The 19522-nt window shown below is 39.7% G+C and overlaps 1 protein-coding gene across 3 annotated transcripts in view; it reads left to right on the top strand.

Moving 5' to 3' along the window:
* Positions 1 to 19522, top strand: part of akap7 (A kinase (PRKA) anchor protein 7) — a 47023-nt gene continuing 27501 nt past the window's right edge. The window contains exons 1-9 of one of the 3 annotated variants that reach the window (XM_026194055.2): positions 1 to 843; positions 916 to 1168; positions 2973 to 3128; positions 3480 to 3634; positions 3736 to 3872; positions 5899 to 6059; positions 9283 to 9395; positions 9871 to 9917; positions 10412 to 10512. In XM_026194055.2, the coding sequence (XP_026049840.2) occupies positions 661 to 843; positions 916 to 1168; positions 2973 to 3128; positions 3480 to 3634; positions 3736 to 3872; positions 5899 to 6059; positions 9283 to 9395; positions 9871 to 9917; positions 10412 to 10512 (1306 nt within the window). In that variant the 5' untranslated portion in view covers positions 1 to 660. The remainder of the gene's footprint in view (positions 844 to 915; positions 1169 to 2972; positions 3129 to 3479; positions 3635 to 3735; positions 3873 to 5898; positions 6060 to 9282; positions 9396 to 9870; positions 9918 to 10411; positions 10513 to 19522) is intronic. The other 2 variants (XM_026194053.2, XM_026194054.2) reach the window with 2 other exon arrangements.

The following is a 19522-nucleotide window of genomic DNA, read 5'->3' as shown; positions in this document are numbered from 1 at the left end:
GAGGCCCCCTGGGGCGTAGAGCTTCTGCAGAAAGGCATTCGTGAAAGGGAAATTTACGGTGGAAAGAAATAGTAAATATGAAGTTAAACTAAGCTGGATGAATATGATTGTGTCTTTAGTGTCTTTGTTTTCCTAAATGGAGAGGACATATAACTTGTACTTTTATTTTGAAAATGTTTGTTTTATTTTTTTTTTCAAGACCGGAAGTTTGATATTGTTTACAAATGAATGCTTCCGGTAGGTCCTGCTAGTTAGCGCGTTGGCATGAATATTATTTTGTGTTATTTACCTTACCAGTTTTGATACAAACACTACCACCTGCGTGCTTTTTGCGCCAGCTCGATATAAAAAAAAGTAAGAAAAATGTGCGCGTATTTCGTTTAGTTTGATAAACAGTAGCACAGCTCCGTTAGAGAGAGTTAGCTAACAGTTGTGTAGCTCAGCAGATGTTCTGCAGCATGGCTCTGATATATTTCAACAGGTGTTGTAAATGGAGGTAAAGTCAGTCTTTTGAGTTTCATAAGAAGCTGCAGACTTGTGGGGTTTTTTTGTTGTTTTTTTGTGGTAGTTGCAATGTTGTTCTCTGTGATGCCTACTTCACACATTTCTCTGTTTAAAAATCTAAAAGTTTATATCTAAAATTGAACAGACTTGTGTGTTATGATCTTCAGCCGTGTGATATTGAGCCTCGGGTCTAAGCGTTCACAAAGCGCGTGTTTACAAAGGATATGTGCTGTTATTAATGAAGTGCTGCTTAGGAGTCAGCATTCAGTATCTGTCAGCCATTGCCAACAAGCCAGAGCTCTTCGCCTCAAGCCGCCTGCACAGCGGTTCAGATTTCAGGTAATGAAGAGAAAAATCAAGCTGGCTGCAGAAAGTGTAACCAGGAAATGATACATGGCCTCTCTGTTTTAGGTGACAGCACCGTCCTATCATCATCATCTGCTCACCGTGTGTGATATGCAGCCAGCCAGCATCTCCTACGGAAGAGACACAACTGCAGTTGCATCAGATGAGGGTGATGAGGGTGATGAAAATCTGGCAGGAAAGGAGGTCGGAGAAGAGCACAAGGACCTGAGAGAGATGGTGATGACTTCAGCCCAGACAGGGGCAGTCGGCATGGAGGTCCAGGAAAGTCCTGCAGATCCTGAAGCTGCCTCGGTGTCCAGTAAGTTAAATGGCTGAAACTGTCATACAATACTGACTAATCTTTGGTTTAATTGGGGAATAGATTCACTTTTTTGTTGGCTTCCTGGTACCACATAATTTGAAATCTGTGTTTTATTTAGCAAAGCAATATTTATCAAATGTGAGCGTGGACAACAATAGACTAGTAAACACGACTGCCACGTGTCCTTGCATGATTGAATTTAAATGAAAAAAGTTTCATAACTGCTTTTTTAAATTTTATGAGGTGACCAAATGTAACTTTAAGTTTTTGCCAGAAACTCTTAAGCTTATGGCTTAACACGTTTTATAATGCGGTTCTGCCTGAGTCAAAGTCCAGATGCAATTTAGATGACGACTCGTACAGTAGGGCTGCTCGATTATGGCAAAAATGATAATCACGATTATTTTCACTGAAATTGAGATCACGATTATTTGACGATATTTATTTAACCCTTTAAGACCTACTATAGAACCAAGTCCACCAGAGCTTATATTATTTTTTTTACATGCTGTAGTGCCATTTGTGGGAGCATTTCAAGTTGCTATACATCAATACAACTGTTATAGCCCATATTTTAATAATATGTATGCATTAAGTCCATAGTAATTACATAAATTGCAAAAAAGTGCAATAAACTACAAAAAAAATTGAAAATCGCTTTTGTTTTGTTTACATATATTTCTACTTGGAGAAATTTAAGAGGCTTATCCCTCAAAACTTTAAATACAATAAAGTTGCAAAAAATAGTTTACAACAACAGGAAATTTATTTTGAGTGTCTTCATAGTTTTATTTTGGAGAAACAGCAATTTTTATATACTGCAGGAAAAACAAAAAACAATCCTATGATGCAAATTTGCAAAGAAAACAGCATGTGCATCATTTCACTGTGGGAAGTGTTACGAACAGCTGATAGGAACGGCGAAGCGTGTTTCTGGAATATTATGTTTTTGTTCCTGCAAGCGCTTTTTATGCAATTTTTGCAAAGCTATATGTGGAACGAAACCGTGACCGAGGACAAGCTGATGGCATCAGATGTAAGTACAACTCCTCCGGTTTCATATGCAAAACAAATTATTGCGCTAGCTTACACGGTTCAGGTTCTACAGGGATTTAAAAATAGTTACGCAAAACGGAGCGTGCTGCTCTGACCGGCTTTAAAGGGTTAACAATGACTTTAAAAAAAATAATATAAAATAGTGTGCAACACCACTGAAGTTTTTTTTTTTTTAAACTCTCTTTTCAACCAACGGCAGTCACTCTCGGCAGTCAGCTTCCCTCGGGTCCTCTTAATCAGCGGTCTCCAACCTTTTTTGCGCCACGGACCAGTTTATGCCCGACAATATTTTCACGGACCGGCCTTTAAGGTGTCGCGGATAAATGAGGGAGGGGCTAATAATCGGCTCAGTCATTTTTAATGATCGTTGAAAGCCCAGATCGTAATCGTGATTAAAATTCGATTAATTGAGCAGCCCTATCGTACAGTAGCAATAATTTAACGTTAGAAGAACACGATCTTCTATGCCGGCATTCTGCACTTAAGCAACTTAAGCACACTGTAAAAATGTTACGGTGCCAGAAACTTAATACTCAGTACCAATACCTCTTGTATGATTCTCAGACTTTCAGATTTTGGGTATCATAATTTTGGGTTCTGGTGCTGTGTCTAGCACACTATTTCATGAGCCGTGTCGAGTCTGTGGGTAACACTGCATGCCTATGACTGCATGTCTGTTCTTTTTTTCATTTGTATATTCAGTTCATGTAGATACAGTATGATAAACTTGTTTGTTTTTTGACAGCTCCTTCAGGATCAAGTGAGAAGAAGACTAGAAGGAAGTTGAGGAGGGAGAGGAAGAAACTGATGAAGAAAACGCTGAAGTGTTCTGATACTTCTGAAAACTTATTGTCAGAGCTTCCATTTGCTTTGGCCAGCCCAACAACATGGAAAACACTATGTATGTTCCTAATGTTTTATAATTACTTGAATTAGCAACATTTTCCCCCCACTATTAAGAAGCCTTGATGACAAGTCAAGCGGGCACCTTATGGCTAATAAGTGGTCTGTTTTCACTGTCGTGATCCTGTATTATATTTATTTTCATGCAAATCCTTAGCATGATGTCCAGTTTTTATGTGTGGGTGTTGGTGCTAGAGGAACGGAATCAGAAGCAACTTCATATTTTCATAGCTTATATTTTACACCTCCAACTCTATTAGAACTACATAACAAAATAGGATGTTTTCACGATGTGGGACCTTTTAATTGATATTTTTAATTGCAATTTTCATTTTGCTGTTGTCCGTAGTCCCCAGCCAAGAGTCAACTAAGAAAAAGAGAAAGAGAAAGCGAGGAGACAGCGAGGGCCGAGTGGACAGTGAGGACGATGGGGACAAGAAGAAGAAAAAGAAAGAGAGCCAGCGACCCAATTACTTTGTCTCCATCCCCATTACTAACACTCAGGTAAGAAGCTGGAGCAGGTGGAGTTTATGCACATTGTGTCTCACAAATCACAGTTTAAGGACGTGACCTTTAACTGACTTCTGCTCTCTGTCCACTGACAGATAAGTTCAGCTGTGAGTGAGGTCCAAGAGGCCGTACTCCAGCAGGACCCCCGACTGGCCAAAGCTATGATCCCTGTCCCAACTCTTCACATCACGCTTTTAGTCACTCATCTTGCCAATCAGGAGCAAGTAGACCTGTGAGTTGGTGCGCATGCTGACATCCACATCACATCACACACACAGAAGTTCATATGAATACTATGACACCCAAATTGTCTGAAATTACCTTTGCTTCTTTAACTAACTATAACTACATTGTAGAATGTAAGTGCATGTCATATTTCATGCTATAGCACACTAACATTAAAAAGCAGACATTATATTGTTCATGACAGCAATAAATGACGTTTTAGTAGTTACATCAGGAAGTAAACTTTGCTCTGAATAAGAGTCGCCCTCAAACTGAAGAAGTTAATTATCATTTAGATACCCATCCTTTTCTTACTGCGACATAATAAAATGACTTCTATCACAAAAGTCTTCTGTTGATCCCACAACAAAATGCTTTTTTACAGCAGCCATTTTGAACTCAGATGTTACTCATAGCATTAAAAATGGCCTTGAGTAGTAACAGTAAAAAGACGGCTATTGTTAATGTTATTAGTTACAGCAGAGCTTCTCTCTGTGAGCCTGAAAATGATCATCTAAGTGCTCACAACATTGTGGGTTGCTTTTTATATTCCACTTTTCTGGTCTTGTTGACCACTCCAGCACTGCGAGCCACATTCACACACACTGACGCTTTTCTTTGCAAGCTCCTTTGACTACGATGACCTGGATGACTGAGAACCTTCACAGACATATTCACACACACACATTCTTGCAGCTCTTTGATTCATTCCTTCAGAGCTTTTTTTTTTAAAAATAACACACATTGGATGCTACATTACAGGGCTGGGCCGAGGCTCATTATTGTACCTAAGAAGACTCAGATTCAATTCAGTTCAACTCAGGTAAACTTAGTGCCAAATTACAACCATAGTCACCTCATGGTGCTTTATATTGTAAGGTAAAATCCCTAAAATATCAGAAAGAAACCCTTCAGTATTGCACAACCCTCTATGAGCAAGCACTAGGTGACAGTGGGGAGGAAAAACTTCCTTTTAATAGGAAGGAACCTCCAGCAGACCCAGGCTCAGAGAGGGGTGGCAAATAAAATGGCCAAAGCTATGCAACAAAAAACTGTTTTACCAAAACAAATTTCAGCCCCTCACTGAGATCATTGTATTCCTCAGATTACTGTGTTGGGTCGCTCCTCCTCCTCCATGCAGAGAATCCTCAGCAGCTTTTTTTTTTCCCCCAAACATGCACACATGCATGTAGCAGCGGTGTACTCAGTGACAGCCGGTGTCGTGTCTTGGGATGTAGGTTGACTAGAACAACATCTCTTTTGTTCCGGTTTCTCCATTTTCTTTATTGTTCTCTGAGCATAAAATGCAATGCTCGGCAAAATCCTGTTGCAGAAGTAAATATATGGATGCAGTGTCGGCAGTGCCTAATTACCAACGTGTCACATTAGGTACGGCTTGTGTCTTATCTTTTCCTCTCAGCACTTCCACGACGGTCAGGCTGTACATTTTTACCAGTGGTTTGGATGTTTTAGAGTAAGCCTTGTCTTAGTCAGCTTAGATTAAAAATCACCTATTTTATGTGTCAGTTAAAGTGAATAAACGCCCCTGGATTGGATTTCATTACATCATTTTCATCTTAAACGTTCTTTTAAGCATTTTAAGCATTTTCAGTTATTTTTTACTCTGTCAGCACATATCTGTCCCACACACATCCTAAAGGCTAAAATACTAAATGAGTTCAAATTCTGCCACTGCACATATCATATCATATACAACTGAAGTAAATTGAAAGTCGGTAGAAAAATAAAGATTTGAGTTTGAAATTGCTGTTCTCGCATAGCTTTAGAGGCTGATGGAAATATAAAGGCAGTCTGTGTTTTTGTGAGCTAACTCCGTGACACTCAGGGACATCGGAGCTGCGTTATGTGATGAAGTGATGCTTAATCCCATCAAGAAGAAGATGGTGTTATTAGTAATCACTAGATTCTCCCATTATGTAATATGACAGGAAGGGAGCGAGAGAGGGGATTAAGTCATGAATGTGTGTGCGTGTTTGTGTGTTGTGCATATTCATGTGTATATTTCCTTATAGGGCGGCAGCGGTGCTGGCTCAGGTTGAGCCGTCACTGGCTGAGTTGCTGGGTGGGAGGGATCTGGTCTTGCCCTTCTCAGGGATAAGTCATTTCAGGAAGGAGGTGGTGTTTGTCGGACTGGCCTGCGGACAACACAGACACACACTGGACAGCTTGGCAGGTCAGTGGCAAACATTTAGCTTCTTGCTCTTGTGGTCATCCTTCCTCTCTCTGTCTCTTTGGTGTTTAGGTTTGAAAGCATTGAGTGACATTTTTGTTCTACTTGCTTTTCACGCTTTAGTAGAGGGTGAAATTCAATGCTAATGTGATATTGTACTTGGTGTGCACTCTGGAGGGGTGTCTGAAGTTGGAATCAGCTGCTAGTAGCTAATAGTGTCTGCTTACGTTTCTACATATGAGATCAATTAAAAGTATGCACAGTTGGAGGGTTTTTCCTTCTCGAGACACTACGAAGCTTAAAACACCTTAATGCAGGTGGATGCTTGCTGTGGTGGAGCCTTTCTTATGGGTATCAATGATTAGACAACTGCAAGAGAATGAGATGTTTAAGATCTTTAAGATGTTTTAAGTCATAAGTCTCTCATTCAGAAGTCATGGAAAGTCTAAGCCTGACGTTTGTCTCGGAGACAACAGAGGACCTGGTAAAACGAGAATAGCGGAATTCTAAAAATAAATGGCAGCCAGTTTGGTAAGAACCTCCGGGTCAAAGTTATACATCGTACAAACGTGTAGAAATGATTAAAGTCATACTCTGTGTAGTGCAGAGACGTCCACATTTTGATTTGTTTTTCAGTGTGAACACGTCCTCATCTGTAATTTAGTCAATCTGATTAAATAAAATGGAATTTTTGGTGTTTTTCCTTTTCTGTTATCTGTGTGTGTGTGTGTGTGTGTGTGTGTGTGTGTGTGTGTGTGTGTGTGTGTGTGTGTGTGTGTGTGTGTGTGTGTGTGTGCGCGTGTGTGTGTGTGTGTGTGTGTGAACATTTCTGTTCCTACATTTTTCTTCTTGTGCCTAAATCCACGTGTGTGGGTGCCTTCAGAATCTTTTGCATGTTTGTTTTTGTGTTGTGCCTCCGGCAACAACATTAAGCCATTTCTAAGAGGATTCCCACTCCAATGCTCTTGCACCACTAAAACACACACACACACACACACACACACACACACACACACACACACACACACACACACACACACACACGTTTAATACACAGTAAATGAGGTGACCTTCACTTAATACTTTCCATTTTCACCCTTAACAGTTAAATTGGAAGTATGCTGTAATTAATGTGTGTATGATACTTAAGGTTTTTCGATTGTTTCTACCTCTGTGAGATGTTCTATATTAATGTGAACATATAGTGTTTGGGCAGCATTACTGTTTTTGTGGGATTTGTAGCTGCTCATGCTGAGATTTGCTGCTGAGAGCCAAAAATGTGCTACATTGGCCAAGCAAAGGCAAATCCTAGAAAGAATTGAGTGTCAGGGTTTGGTGTAATTCAGCAATACTGAAGCCGTTTTGTTTTATACAGAGCTACAAAGGCAAAGTTTCTACATATTATTACTTTTGATCTGAGAGTTTGAGGGGGATTTTATTTTATCTAAGTCTCAAAAACACTAAATCAGACAGCGATGGGTTTTGGGCATGGCTGTAATTAGCTGGGGCTAACTTTCCAGAACCAGTGATTTGGGACAAGGTTATCTAACTTAAAAGAAGTGGGATGAAATGCTGATGTGAGTATATAGTGTATCACATCCTGTTATGATACAATTATCAGCAAGCTGGCACCAGATATCAATCTTCTTAGTGAAACTTGAAGCTGTTTGAAGCAGAGAACAGTACCAGGTAATGCTAAGTGGCGGACAGTGGGGAATGCTAACTGGAGAGCTGGTAACACTTGCATTGAAATTAAATGGTATTGATGCACGCTGAGACCAAAATGCAGGGAATAAATTCATATTTCACACCTTTTATGCAGGTTTTTTTATCTTTTGGTTGCATGGATGCCATGATCTGTCAAAGCAGCGTGCCACGTATCGCAGAATCGCTGTGTTGTGATGCTGTTTGGATGATGTTACGTCCTTGCTGGTGTTTCGCTCTTTTCTTTGCTCTCTGCTTCATCGTGTACGTCTCCTGTGCTCCTCCGGACGAAACAGAAACGCAGACAGAGGAGAGAAAGTGACAATTAAGGTTCAAAGGAAATGCTGATGTTTCTTTGGCTGGGAAGCTTTTACTGCACTAATGTTAATGTATGTAAAAGCTTTGCTTGGATGGCTGTATTGAATTTTCAGCAGCACCACGACCTGTTCCAGGACCTCGTGGTTAAGACATTAATGAACAGGGCTTTTCTCATCTGGTTATCAAAACAAGCTGGAGAATTTGAGAGTGTGGAGGACTCTGGGGGACGAGTTGCAGGCAAGTGGAAGGATAATGCAAAAGGGCTGATATGAAAGTCATAGATCTTTGCATATTAAACAAGTTAAAGGTGTAGAGTTACATTTTATGGGATGAATGGAATATTTTAATGGCCCCTCCACCCCCTGTGAATCTGAGTTTGTAAGGCTTTCCTCATTAGTAGTAACATTAGTACCGCAAACAAAGTTTATGTTGAAACATAAACTTTGTTTTCACGTAGACTGAAGCTTCTTTTAGGGCCCTGCTTATGAAGCATTTAGAAAAGTTGGAAGTTTAACAAGCAGCATTCATAAAGAACGGCTCCGGTTGTTGTTTTTGCAGAAAATTACTCTGTAGGGACAGAAGATTTACAAATCAAAATTCCTTATGGGAAGTGCTATAAGAAAAGGAAATAGAAGACAGGAAGTCAGGCTCTCTCGTCATCTTGTCTGTACTTTCCACCACTGGTATTGATTATATACTAACCTTTCTCTCCCTGTAGAGCTCCTCATCTAAAAATACCTCTGTAGTCTGACTCTAAACACTGTTTGTCTGTATATTTGTCCTTGCAGGCTTGTCTGTGTGTTCACGCCTTTATTCACTTATCTATCTTTATCTCAGTAGCTAAATGATATTTTGGCTAAAAGCTTTTTTCCCCATCATCTGACACACATTCTCAGCCATCTGTGGCTGCTCCATTTGTGTGCTCTGTTATAGCAGTAAAAAAAAATCTATAATAGGGAGTCGAGATGCTTGAGCGGAAGAAATGGAGTCACGTTATTGTGCATTTGAATCCACGTTCTCTATATTTATGCATGTGTATCATTATATCAGTTATCATGCTTCCTTTTAGTTTATTAAATGTGCTTGTTTTGGTTTGCTGTGAAAATATGCTGAATTTTTTGATGTGCTTATTTTCAGTATTTAATTGAATGACTCACTGGGAGAAGGTTTATATTAAAAATAAATGTGCACACGTCTGTTGCAGAGTTGTTGCGGAGCCGTTTTGAGGAGCAGGGGCTTCTGCAAGGAGACTGCCGAGGGTTTGAACCCCACCTCACCATTATGAAGCTGTCCAGAGCTTCAAAACTCCGATCTCAGGTTTGTGTTGTTTTTAATAAAAAGCTGCTTTTAACTACACCATCTGCACTGGTGCTTCTCCCTCCCCTTCCTCTCAGAAGTTGTTAAAATGTTGCAGCTGTAGGTAAATGTCACATTGTGGCTCCAGCAGAAACTGATAATGGGCATTAGAATTAATAACTAAGAAGAAATTTGAATTTATATCACTTTAGAGTTCGTGATGACTACTGTAAAGGTTAAGGGCCAAACACCAAGAAGAGAGAGGAGATAAATAAAGAAGATATGAAAGATGGTTGAGGGTGGATGATGAGGGAAGAAGAATTATAGCATCTATCTCGTTCCCTCTGACACTTTATCTTACCTTATCCTTCCTGGTGCCTGCCGGGTGGCGAACTTGTCTTCTTCCTGTCAGTGCGTTTGTGTGCGTGCAGAAATTTCACTTTGTTTATCGCAAACTGTGACTAATACGACTTCCTTTCTCCTTTGTCTCTCTCAGGGTATAAAGCGTGTGGACCCGGCCCTTTACTCCAACTACACTGACAAGTAGGTACTTTGTTTCTCATACAATGGAAAATTCATAATCTGCACAGCACATTATAAGGTTTGGACTTCTTGTGCAGTGGGGCCATTGTAAGACTCACACAGCAGCTATAGATGACACGGTGCTTGAACATTATGGCATCTTGTAATGTTTTGACTCAGTTTTTGTGGTTTTTAAGATGCAAATTTACACAGAAACCTAGTGTACCATGTATTTAAAGCCATCTCCCTGGTGCAAAATACATTTGACATCTGATCACTCCAGCATGAGAATAGTGCAGGTAATAATCCTTTGAATTCCCAGCTTACGAGTGCTCATCCTCTCTCTCCCACCTGCTGCGTGTGAAAAAGGCTTAAATTTGGCTGTCACCCCCGCTGCTCTTTGCCATCATGCGACTATATGACTGACATCTGCCTTTATTATCTGCTGGAGGCCTCAGTGCTCGCTGCGTCTTTATCTTCTGTCATTGTGACTGTTTTTCGTTTCATCACCACAGATTCTTTGGAGATCAGACGGTGGAGCGGGTGGATCTTTGTTCTATGTTGAAGAAGAAGCAGCAAGATGGATATTACCACACTGAAACGTCACTACAGCTCGGTTAGTAAAGGCACAAACTCACACAGTTATTTTCGATGCTCGTTTTGTTGTGTCAGAGGCAAAACTGAACCACCGGAGGGCGCTGTCAGCTCGCATGAGAGTCTCAACAATTTGGTTTTCATAGCTGTGGGTAAAATGTACTCACAGCAACAACAGTTTGGCTTAATATTTTTGTAATTTGAGAAGTGAACTGGAGCTCAGTTAGTTTTGTTATTCATTAGAATGAGGATTTGGTGGTTTTGCTGATTTTATCTGCAGTTTTTTCATTTTCTTGCTACTTGCTGTTGTTGTTAGTGGTTTGATCAGTTTTCTTTTTTATTCTAAGGGGATTTGTGTAACACCGTCAAACTTCAAGTACTTAGCAGAACTTAAAAGAGAGGCACAGTGGTTTAATCAAACACAGCAGTGTTACACAAGAGAGCTAATTTCCATTTTAGCCATTACCACCCAGCTGTGTATTAACGCCTGCCGGGTCTTTGAAAACTTGGCGGCGGTAGAGAATAATGACTCAAATTTCCTCTAAATGTAAGAAGTAATGGAAGGTTTCTGCTTTAAAAACTTAAGCAGTTTCATTACTGTGAGTAGAACATGTAAAAATGTGAGTGTGCAAAACATGAAGGGGAATGGCTCATGCTTTTAGTTCGGTTTGATGTGAATCGCGTAGAATAATTCTTGTGCCCGTTCAGCTCCTTTGTCATTGATGTCGTGCTGTTTATTACTCTGTAGCCAGATATGATTTGAGACGGCACTGTCGACTTGGGACGCTGCCAGGCTGTCAGTACGTTTGTGCTCTTCTTGTCTAGCAGCTACCGGGAGTCGACAGGGAATTGTGTTTAGAGGAAAACGTGTCTTTTAAAGGATTACTTCCATCAGTTTCGTCTGTCTGGGATAAAACAAATTGCCGTGATTAGTTTGTGAGCGGCCACTTCTTGTCATCCGTCATTGAAAAACAATAGACTGATAGTCCTCACATGATGAGATGAGATTGGAGACATTTTGTTATTAAAAAATTAAAAAAAAAAAAGATGTTAAATTATTGTAATCATTTAATCTGCTTTTAGAAACAAAATGAAAATGTGCCCCTCGGCTCTGAAATACCAACAAAGCAACATGCTGTACTTAGATTAGAAGCACAAATGCTTCTCTCAGGGTCATTTATGGTGCTTTTCATAAAACATCCATCATGTAGTTTTAAGCTGTGACTGATTAGTGTTTCAATCTGCCAACAAAGAAGTCTTAACTTGAGAAACTCTGCTGACCTAATTAATGTGGTCTGTGGTTCAATGAAAATCACTTGTGTGATAATTAAAAAACCAAATAAATATTCAGTTAGTTTCACGGTGGGATGGAAACACTGAGTGACTTGTTTCTGTGCATTGGCCACATGTTTTTCTATTATGAGTAGGATTCACCGAGGAGCCACACCAGTGGTATCACAGTATTTAACGCCCTACGTGACGGGTCACCTGTGATGCTTCATAATATCTGTGAGTAAATGTGAAAGGTACCCCAAGAAAGCTGGAGGAAAAGATGAATGAAGTGCTGAATTTAATGACTGATGACCCTCTTTTCAAATAACATTGAGTTGATTAAATTAGCAAATGCTGGATGCAGCTTGCAGTATAAAATATGGTTTGAGTGCTGGGTAAGAACATAAACCACCTGGTGTCACCCACTTGTTTGTGAAGTCCTGTTTTGAAGCTTTTAGATGTTTTCACGAAAACCTGATGCGATGAGAAGAGGCAGGTCTGAGTGTGAAACCGCATGCTCTTCGGCTAACAACTTGTCAATCACAAGTTCTTATTTTGTGATTGTTGCAAACCCGAAATAATCCTTTCTTAACACAGTATTACCAGAATTTACAAAATCTTAAAAAATGATCTAACTAATGAGCGACTGAGCCCATTAACTCATCAGGTGTTTACAGAAGCCGTTTTCCCGACTTCTATAGGTACAGAAGTCTTTTTGCAACCACGCAAATCAGCCCCTTTGCCTTGGTTTCACCCAGACGTTACATTCATGTTTTAAGTGTAGCAGAAAACCTAAACAGTCATTAAAAAGCAGATAAAAGCATCAAAATTTGGGGTCTGAACCAGATGCCATCAAGTAAAACAGGTCTGAAGTACTGAAGGAAGATTCATGGTGGATTTCATCTTCGTGTTTCAGATGAAAGGATCCACTGAATATCTCATTTCTCTTGGCTTCAAAGCAGCTCCATAATTATTATATTCATAATGTTGTTACCAGTAACCCTTTCCCTTACAATATTTACTTCAGTAGAAATATTTATATATTTTTATGACTCAGTCTCAGTCATGAGTCTGAAATAAAGTTTGGCTTTGAAAAGTGGAATAAACTTTAGTTAGGGTATTTTGCAGAAAGCTCTCACAAGAAAAAGCACTCCGATATGTCGTCACACCAAAATTTGTCCTACCCTTAGTTACCATGGAGTTAACAGGAGTTGTGTATACCTTAGTCTCACACACAAGCACTTCCTAAGTCTCGCTGTCAAGTATCTGCGGTAATTGCTGTGTATGCGTGAGTGTGTGTGTGTGAGTGAGAGAGCTGTCAGTGTAACTAGGCTGTCACAATGTTTTGTGGATCACTGGGCTGTCTGTGAGAGACAAAGAGCGTGTGTGTGTGTGTGTGTGTGTGTGTGTGTGTGTGTGTGTGTGTGTGTGTGTGTGTGTGTGTGTGTGTGTGTGTGTGTGTGGGAGTGAGAAACGGTCAAGGGGAGGGGGTGTTTACCTCACACTTCACATCATCAAAAAGCTTGTGTTTTTTTTGTCAAGTGTTTTTCCAAAACAGCGCTTATTTAAAATGTATGAAAATGGGGGAAAATATTGCATCCATTGCTCTGATGTTACCATGCAGCCTGCACACTGAATGTTACAGTGAGGGGAGTTTAAATATGATGTGATACTGCTCGCTGTGTGTGAGCAAAGTGCTAGGAAAGGCAGGATTTAAGTGGATGAGTCCCTCAAGCTTAGAGGTTACGTAAGCTTTAAACCGAGACTATGTAAACTTTAAGAGAAAAACAAAATCGTCCTCGTACAAACTAAGAACTACAATAACTCAGCTGAAGCTGTAGTGATGTTTTGTACTGTGCAAAGTCTCGCGGTCTCACTGCTGCCATTCAACAAGCCTTTAATAATGAAAATAGTGACCTACAAACAACTGCACCAAAAAGAGATGGGAGCCCCGGCTAAAACACGCAGAAGAAGACCATGAACCAACCTCAGAGCGGGCTGGCGAATTCAAGCTTCTCCCCTAAACTACTTTTAGTCCATCAGGACTAATACACAACACTAAACACTTAATACACAAACTGTAAAAGCCACATAAAGATAAAGCCGGTGCTGATGGAGGTGAGGGAGGAGTAAATTGCGACAAAGACGCCAAATGCTGACCACCATGCTCGGCCTTCTCTGGGTTTTGGAACCCAACTTTGTGAGCACAGTAACTTAAGAACAAGGGAACTTAGGGTTTTCAAATTGATGCCATAGGTGCATCTACTAAAAATCTCTGACGAGTTCAAATCTCACTTACCTCGATGTCAAAAACAAGTTCTGACGTTTTCTGAAAATGTTGTAAATGCGATAACTCAAGGTAGCACTGGTGTCTGTCAGTATTCTTTTTAAAGTGTTGTATATTTGTGACAGCTGTTAACGTCGTCACCTAACTAAACACCCTAACTCATGGAGGAAAACCCACTTTATGACTCAGAATTCACTCATTGGACTCTTACGTGCAGACAGAACAATGCTGACCATAATCACAGCTTCACCAACACGAGACAGAAATCTGACATGAGACCTTAGCATATTTTTAGATCGCTATAACCGGGCTACTTGTTGCAACACTGAGAGCAAGATGACAGTCTGTACCACAAAAGTCCTCTCCTCTGAGCATCGATAGTGTTTGATTTTATTCTGTAGCAAACCAGGATGGATGGATGCCCTCCAAAGCACACTGTGGTTTTTTTATGTTTAAAAACAGAGTTTCTTCATTTTCCCACAAACCACTCAAACACACCAACAAACCAATACTTTTTTTTTTTTTCATTTTGCTGCCAGCCATGGTACAACAGCAGCATTAAGAGCAGAAATGTTGTGTATGATGGATCTACTTATACCAGTGCACAACAATGGCAGAATTGAAGCAGTTAAGAAAAACAAACTATTCATCTTCCCAAACACCTGTGGTTTAAGAGTGACCGGCATCCGCACGAACACTTGAAATCTTTAAAGCAAAGAACACATGATGAGCAGCGTGTGTCATCACTCTCTCTGTAGGAGAGCAATTATTCAGCCAGCACACCTGCTGCTGTCTTATGGCTCAACGGAGACGACGATGCAGCGGGAATAGACTTGGCACTTCAACCGTATTTCAAATGGGAAATCGCTAATAACGTGGCTAATTTAAAGTGGAGCTTTATCGCATACTGTTAGTTTTCATCAAGGCCTTGTACTTGAGTTGCTTACAAAATATTGCATAAAATATCATAATGCGTTGCAGGTGATAGCAGTAGTTTGGTGTCTATTGCTATTGATTATAGCGTCCGATGAACTGGTCGGGCTTGTTCTCCTCTACATCCGTGTTTCTCACGGGAAATGATTATTTGATCATTTCCTGCTGAATTTGAAAGTTTGCTCATTTACAAAGAGATGAACAGTCTCGGTTTAATTTTAATGGAAAGACAGAATATCAACTAAAAATCCAGAAAAACCCTAACACATTCAAGTTATAAATTGATTGGTAAAAAACATAAAATCCAGAATTATTCAGGCTCTCATTCTGTGGTTTTTTTGTTTGTTTTTTTGTCTGGTGGGGCACAGTGGTCAGAGTCTGTATGTGTATATCTTAATCCCATAATCCACACTACAACATAATCCACTACAGAGCTCATTGAATGTAATCTAAAAGGGCATCTTTTTATGTTTGAGGAAGCAACACTGTACAGAGTGCAAGAACAAAGAGTGAAGGGGGGGATTTTTGTTGCCTGTTGTAATGTTCTTAAGTTGTATACTTTTATGTTTTCGGTAGAGATCAGTTTGTCGTGGCGGTTACAGTTTAGTAGTACAGGTCCTGAAGCAAGCAGGGATTTCATGCAACAGGGAGCAACTGGTTTGTGTTTGCAGTGTTGCCAAAGAAGCCGATAGTGCCTAATACATACAGCAAAGTGAAGTGCAAACAGTGAGGCTCACGCCACATAGTTAAAAATAAGAAAAATTATGTTATTTGCTTTCAACTCACCTGCACATGAAAAAATAATTTCATCAATCAATACAGGAAATAGTTAAAAAGATACTGTGTAGAGTTTGTGTTGCAGATGTAATATAAAACAAATGGTCTGATTTTACAAAAATCTGACATGTTTATCTGACTTATTTTGTTCTGTGGCGGCCAGAGAATAAATGGAAAAGCTGTTTGTGCACTTTTGTTTGGACAGGCGCTAAAAGTTCAGCACGAAGATACCAAAAAACACTTGAGTCTCTTCTCGTTCGCTTTCCACTCGCTGGCCTGTTGGAATGTGACATAAATTTAAGCCACGGAGTCAAAACAATGAAAGAAGTCTGTGTGCGTGTGTTGAAAAGTGTCCTCATCACTCGTGATGTCACTACAAAATGTGCCTGGAACATTTAAACTGTTATACTTATCCTGATTTTTTTTTTTTTAATCCCCCCCTAGAGGTAGAACAGTTTCCCATTAATATGTAGTTACAGCCAAGGGAAGTCGAGCCTATAATAAAAGCAGCCTTACATAGGAGATGGTCAGTGTATTATTTCCAGTCTGTGTCTGTGGAGGTAGAATAATAGGTCTAGGTCAACTCGGGACCTTTTGGTATTTACAGTATTCAGCTTTATGTACAGACACCCAAATAAATGGGTGTAAATGCTTATTAACAGGCATGCACAGACTAGAAGTGCTCAGCAGCACTGTGGGACTGCGTGCACATGGACTCAAGAAGGTGCTTTGTTGCTCTCTGACCCTTTGCTGTTTTGTTAAGATAAGGTTACTCACTTCTGTACAGACTGTGCTGCATGTTTTTTTTTCTTCTTCTATGAAGTAACTCTTTGGCAGTGCTCGTTTTCCACTCAGCAGCTACACAGACTGATGACGCAGTTTTGTTAATTTGAGTGTAAGTGGGCTAATTTCTCTCTGGAGAAATATTGAATCAGGGGTTTACAATATTTAAAGGATGAAAATTGAGCTGTAAAGAGTTTAACGGCATTCAGGGACCGCTGATGTTTTGAACATTTAAGAGTTTCGTTGGATGGATTATTATTATTATTTATTTATTTATTTATTTTTTACTCCTCTGGTTTGTAGAAGCCACAAGGACGGGTAGGTCCGCTGAATCTTATCTACCTTGCATTTGTTGAAAGACACATGCCAAACATTTGAGTGCAGGGACCATGGAAAAATGCTTTTTTTTTTGGAATTACTTGGGTAGTGGTTCATTGTTTGATGGCACTAAGCAGATAATTTAGATTTCCTCCCCTTCTTTCTCATCTTTTGTTACAAGTTGCGTTTTTATGGCTGTCGCTACTGCTTTAAAAGCAGTGATCAGTGTCCTTATTTGACTGGAAGCACAACAATTATGGGTACGCTAGGGAAATAAAACAGTAAAAACAAACAAGCCTTAATTATACTAAAGGCTCTCACTGTTAATGCTTAAGTCTTCCCGTGTGGTAATATTGGCACATCCGCCTGGCTCTGTTTCTAATAATTGATTTAATTTAATATAGACTACCTCTCTTCCTGTACACGCCGCCTCCTCTGTAATTCCTTGTAAGAAGGGAAGATATGAGTGTCTGTTATACTGGAGCATCTGTGTAAGGCCTTCGATTTAGTGCTATATAGCGCCATCTCATAAAACAGAGGTATTGCCAATTTTGGTGTGACCAGCATAATTTATACTTAAGTAACTCTGTGTTTACAAGGGAGGAAAACATAATTGTACAAAAATAAAAATGTAAACAATTTTCATGTAATCATAAATGTCTTGGGCAGTTTCTCATTCAAGTTTTTTTTCTTCTTGTGCACCTTTCACTGCTTTCAGAGACACTTTTAAATCGCAACCTGGAAATCTTTTTGCATGAACATTTCTAGAGCACACTTTAGGATCCTTTCACACCTGCAGTTTTTAGTCCCTTTCAAATTGAGCTCTGGTTCATTTGAGCAGGTGTGAACACTCAGGTGCTCACCAAAAGAACAGCACCAAGACCATGTACTCCAAGGCAATCCAACCTTAATCTGAAACAGCTACTAGGGGTTTGTTGCAAGACTGAGCTAAGAAAAACTTTCCATAGCCATGTGTGCTGTGTATTCTGGGATGTGGCAAGGGACTATAGTACACTATAATTTAAGTATACACAGTATACTTCTTAATAGTACAGAACTTAGCATCTTCTTCCTCTATTTATTTTTGTTGCTCCCGCCTCAGACACATCTGGCCAATAAGCCGATTGAACATTCACACATTGTTTGTAGTGACGCCTTTAGGTTCGCGTGGAGATCACTTGGATTTTTCTCTGTGAAAAGAAACCAAGTCACAGGGAAAAGCTACAAGTTTCCAAACTTATCAACTGATTCGGACCAGAGTAAGCAAACTATTGGTGTGAAACTTCTCCTTCAAGCTGACCTGATTTTTGTGTGGCAAAGTGGGTCTCTGGCTTTGACCCAGCATGTTTCAGTTGAGGTCCACAGTTCAATCGCAGTCAATCCAGCGACACCAAGTTGTGCCACAATTTAAGTTGTGCTCTGTGAATTTGTTCCCTAGGATGAAAATGTCTTGAAGCATGTAAACCTTGCAGTGGGAACCAGAGATGGGCAGTAACGCATTACTTGGAGAGTAACGCGTTACTGTAATCTGATTACTTTTTTCAAGTAACGAGTAAAGTAAGGGATTACTATTGCAAAAACGGTAATTAGATTACCGTTACTTTCCCGTAGGAACACTGCGTTACTAAAACCGTGATTTTTTTTTTTTTTTTTGCAAGAATGTCTCATGACAGTGACGTAAGCGAGTGCGACGTTCGTGACAACAGCTGTCTGCAGATCAACAATGGATCATATATCGAGTACGGGAGAGAGTATGAGCGTGCAGCGTTTAAAACGTGGAAGTACTGACCTTACTTTGAGTTTGATTCCATAAAAAGTGACAAAAACATTAGTGTCCGTTGTGCGTGGGAAGAAAACTTCTTTTTACACCGAAAAAAACCCTAAACAAGCTCCGAGTGCGCAACGACGTAATGGGAAATTCACAGAGAAACTCGCGGATTCTTCACCTGACCGCTGTGGCACACCTGCACCAGAGCACACCTCCGCCTACCCCACTCCTGCTTTACAGGTGAAAATATTTATATTCTGCTGTTTTACTTGCATCTATTTGAAAAGACTGAGTGTAAACGCAAAAATATTTTATTTTATGTGCTGGAATGTGCAGAAAATAGGTTTAAATGTTAAACTACTTTCTTCAAGTCAGAGAATGTTGCATATAATTTAATTTTTGCTTGATGCATAAAGTTAAAAGATTAAAACTGATAAAACAAGTTTAAAAAAGAGACTTTTCCATTTGATTACATTTTGTATGATGGATTATGTAGAAAAAGTAGAATTGGGCTGACAGATCTATCGCTTTATTACCTATTCAGGTTGTAAATCGTGTTTTTAAAAAGTAGCTAAGTAACGAAGTAATTAATTACTTTTGAAAATAATTAATCAGTAAAGTAACGGGATTACTTTTTTGAGGAAGTAATCAGTAATTAGTTACTGATTACTTTTTTCAAGTAACTTGACCAACACTGGTGGGAACCTAGAAGAATACCATCGACTCGCCAGATTTACCTCTCTTCAAGTTCCCCTGAAATAAAAATCCAGTTAAAGGATCACCAGTTTGACACACTGGAGAAAAACGACTATTAATCAAAGAGGAAGTTTAAAGGCAGCGAACGAGCAATGCTAAAGCTGAACCATAGGGACTACTGAGGTTGACCTTGAAGGG

Source organism: Astatotilapia calliptera, chromosome 15, assembly GCF_964374335.1.
Source record: "Astatotilapia calliptera chromosome 15, fAstCal68.1, whole genome shotgun sequence".
NCBI classification, from domain to species: Eukaryota; Metazoa; Chordata; class Actinopteri; order Cichliformes; family Cichlidae; genus Astatotilapia; species Astatotilapia calliptera.
Note: the sequence above shows the minus strand (reverse complement) of the source record. Positions and strands in the feature narration are given on the sequence as shown.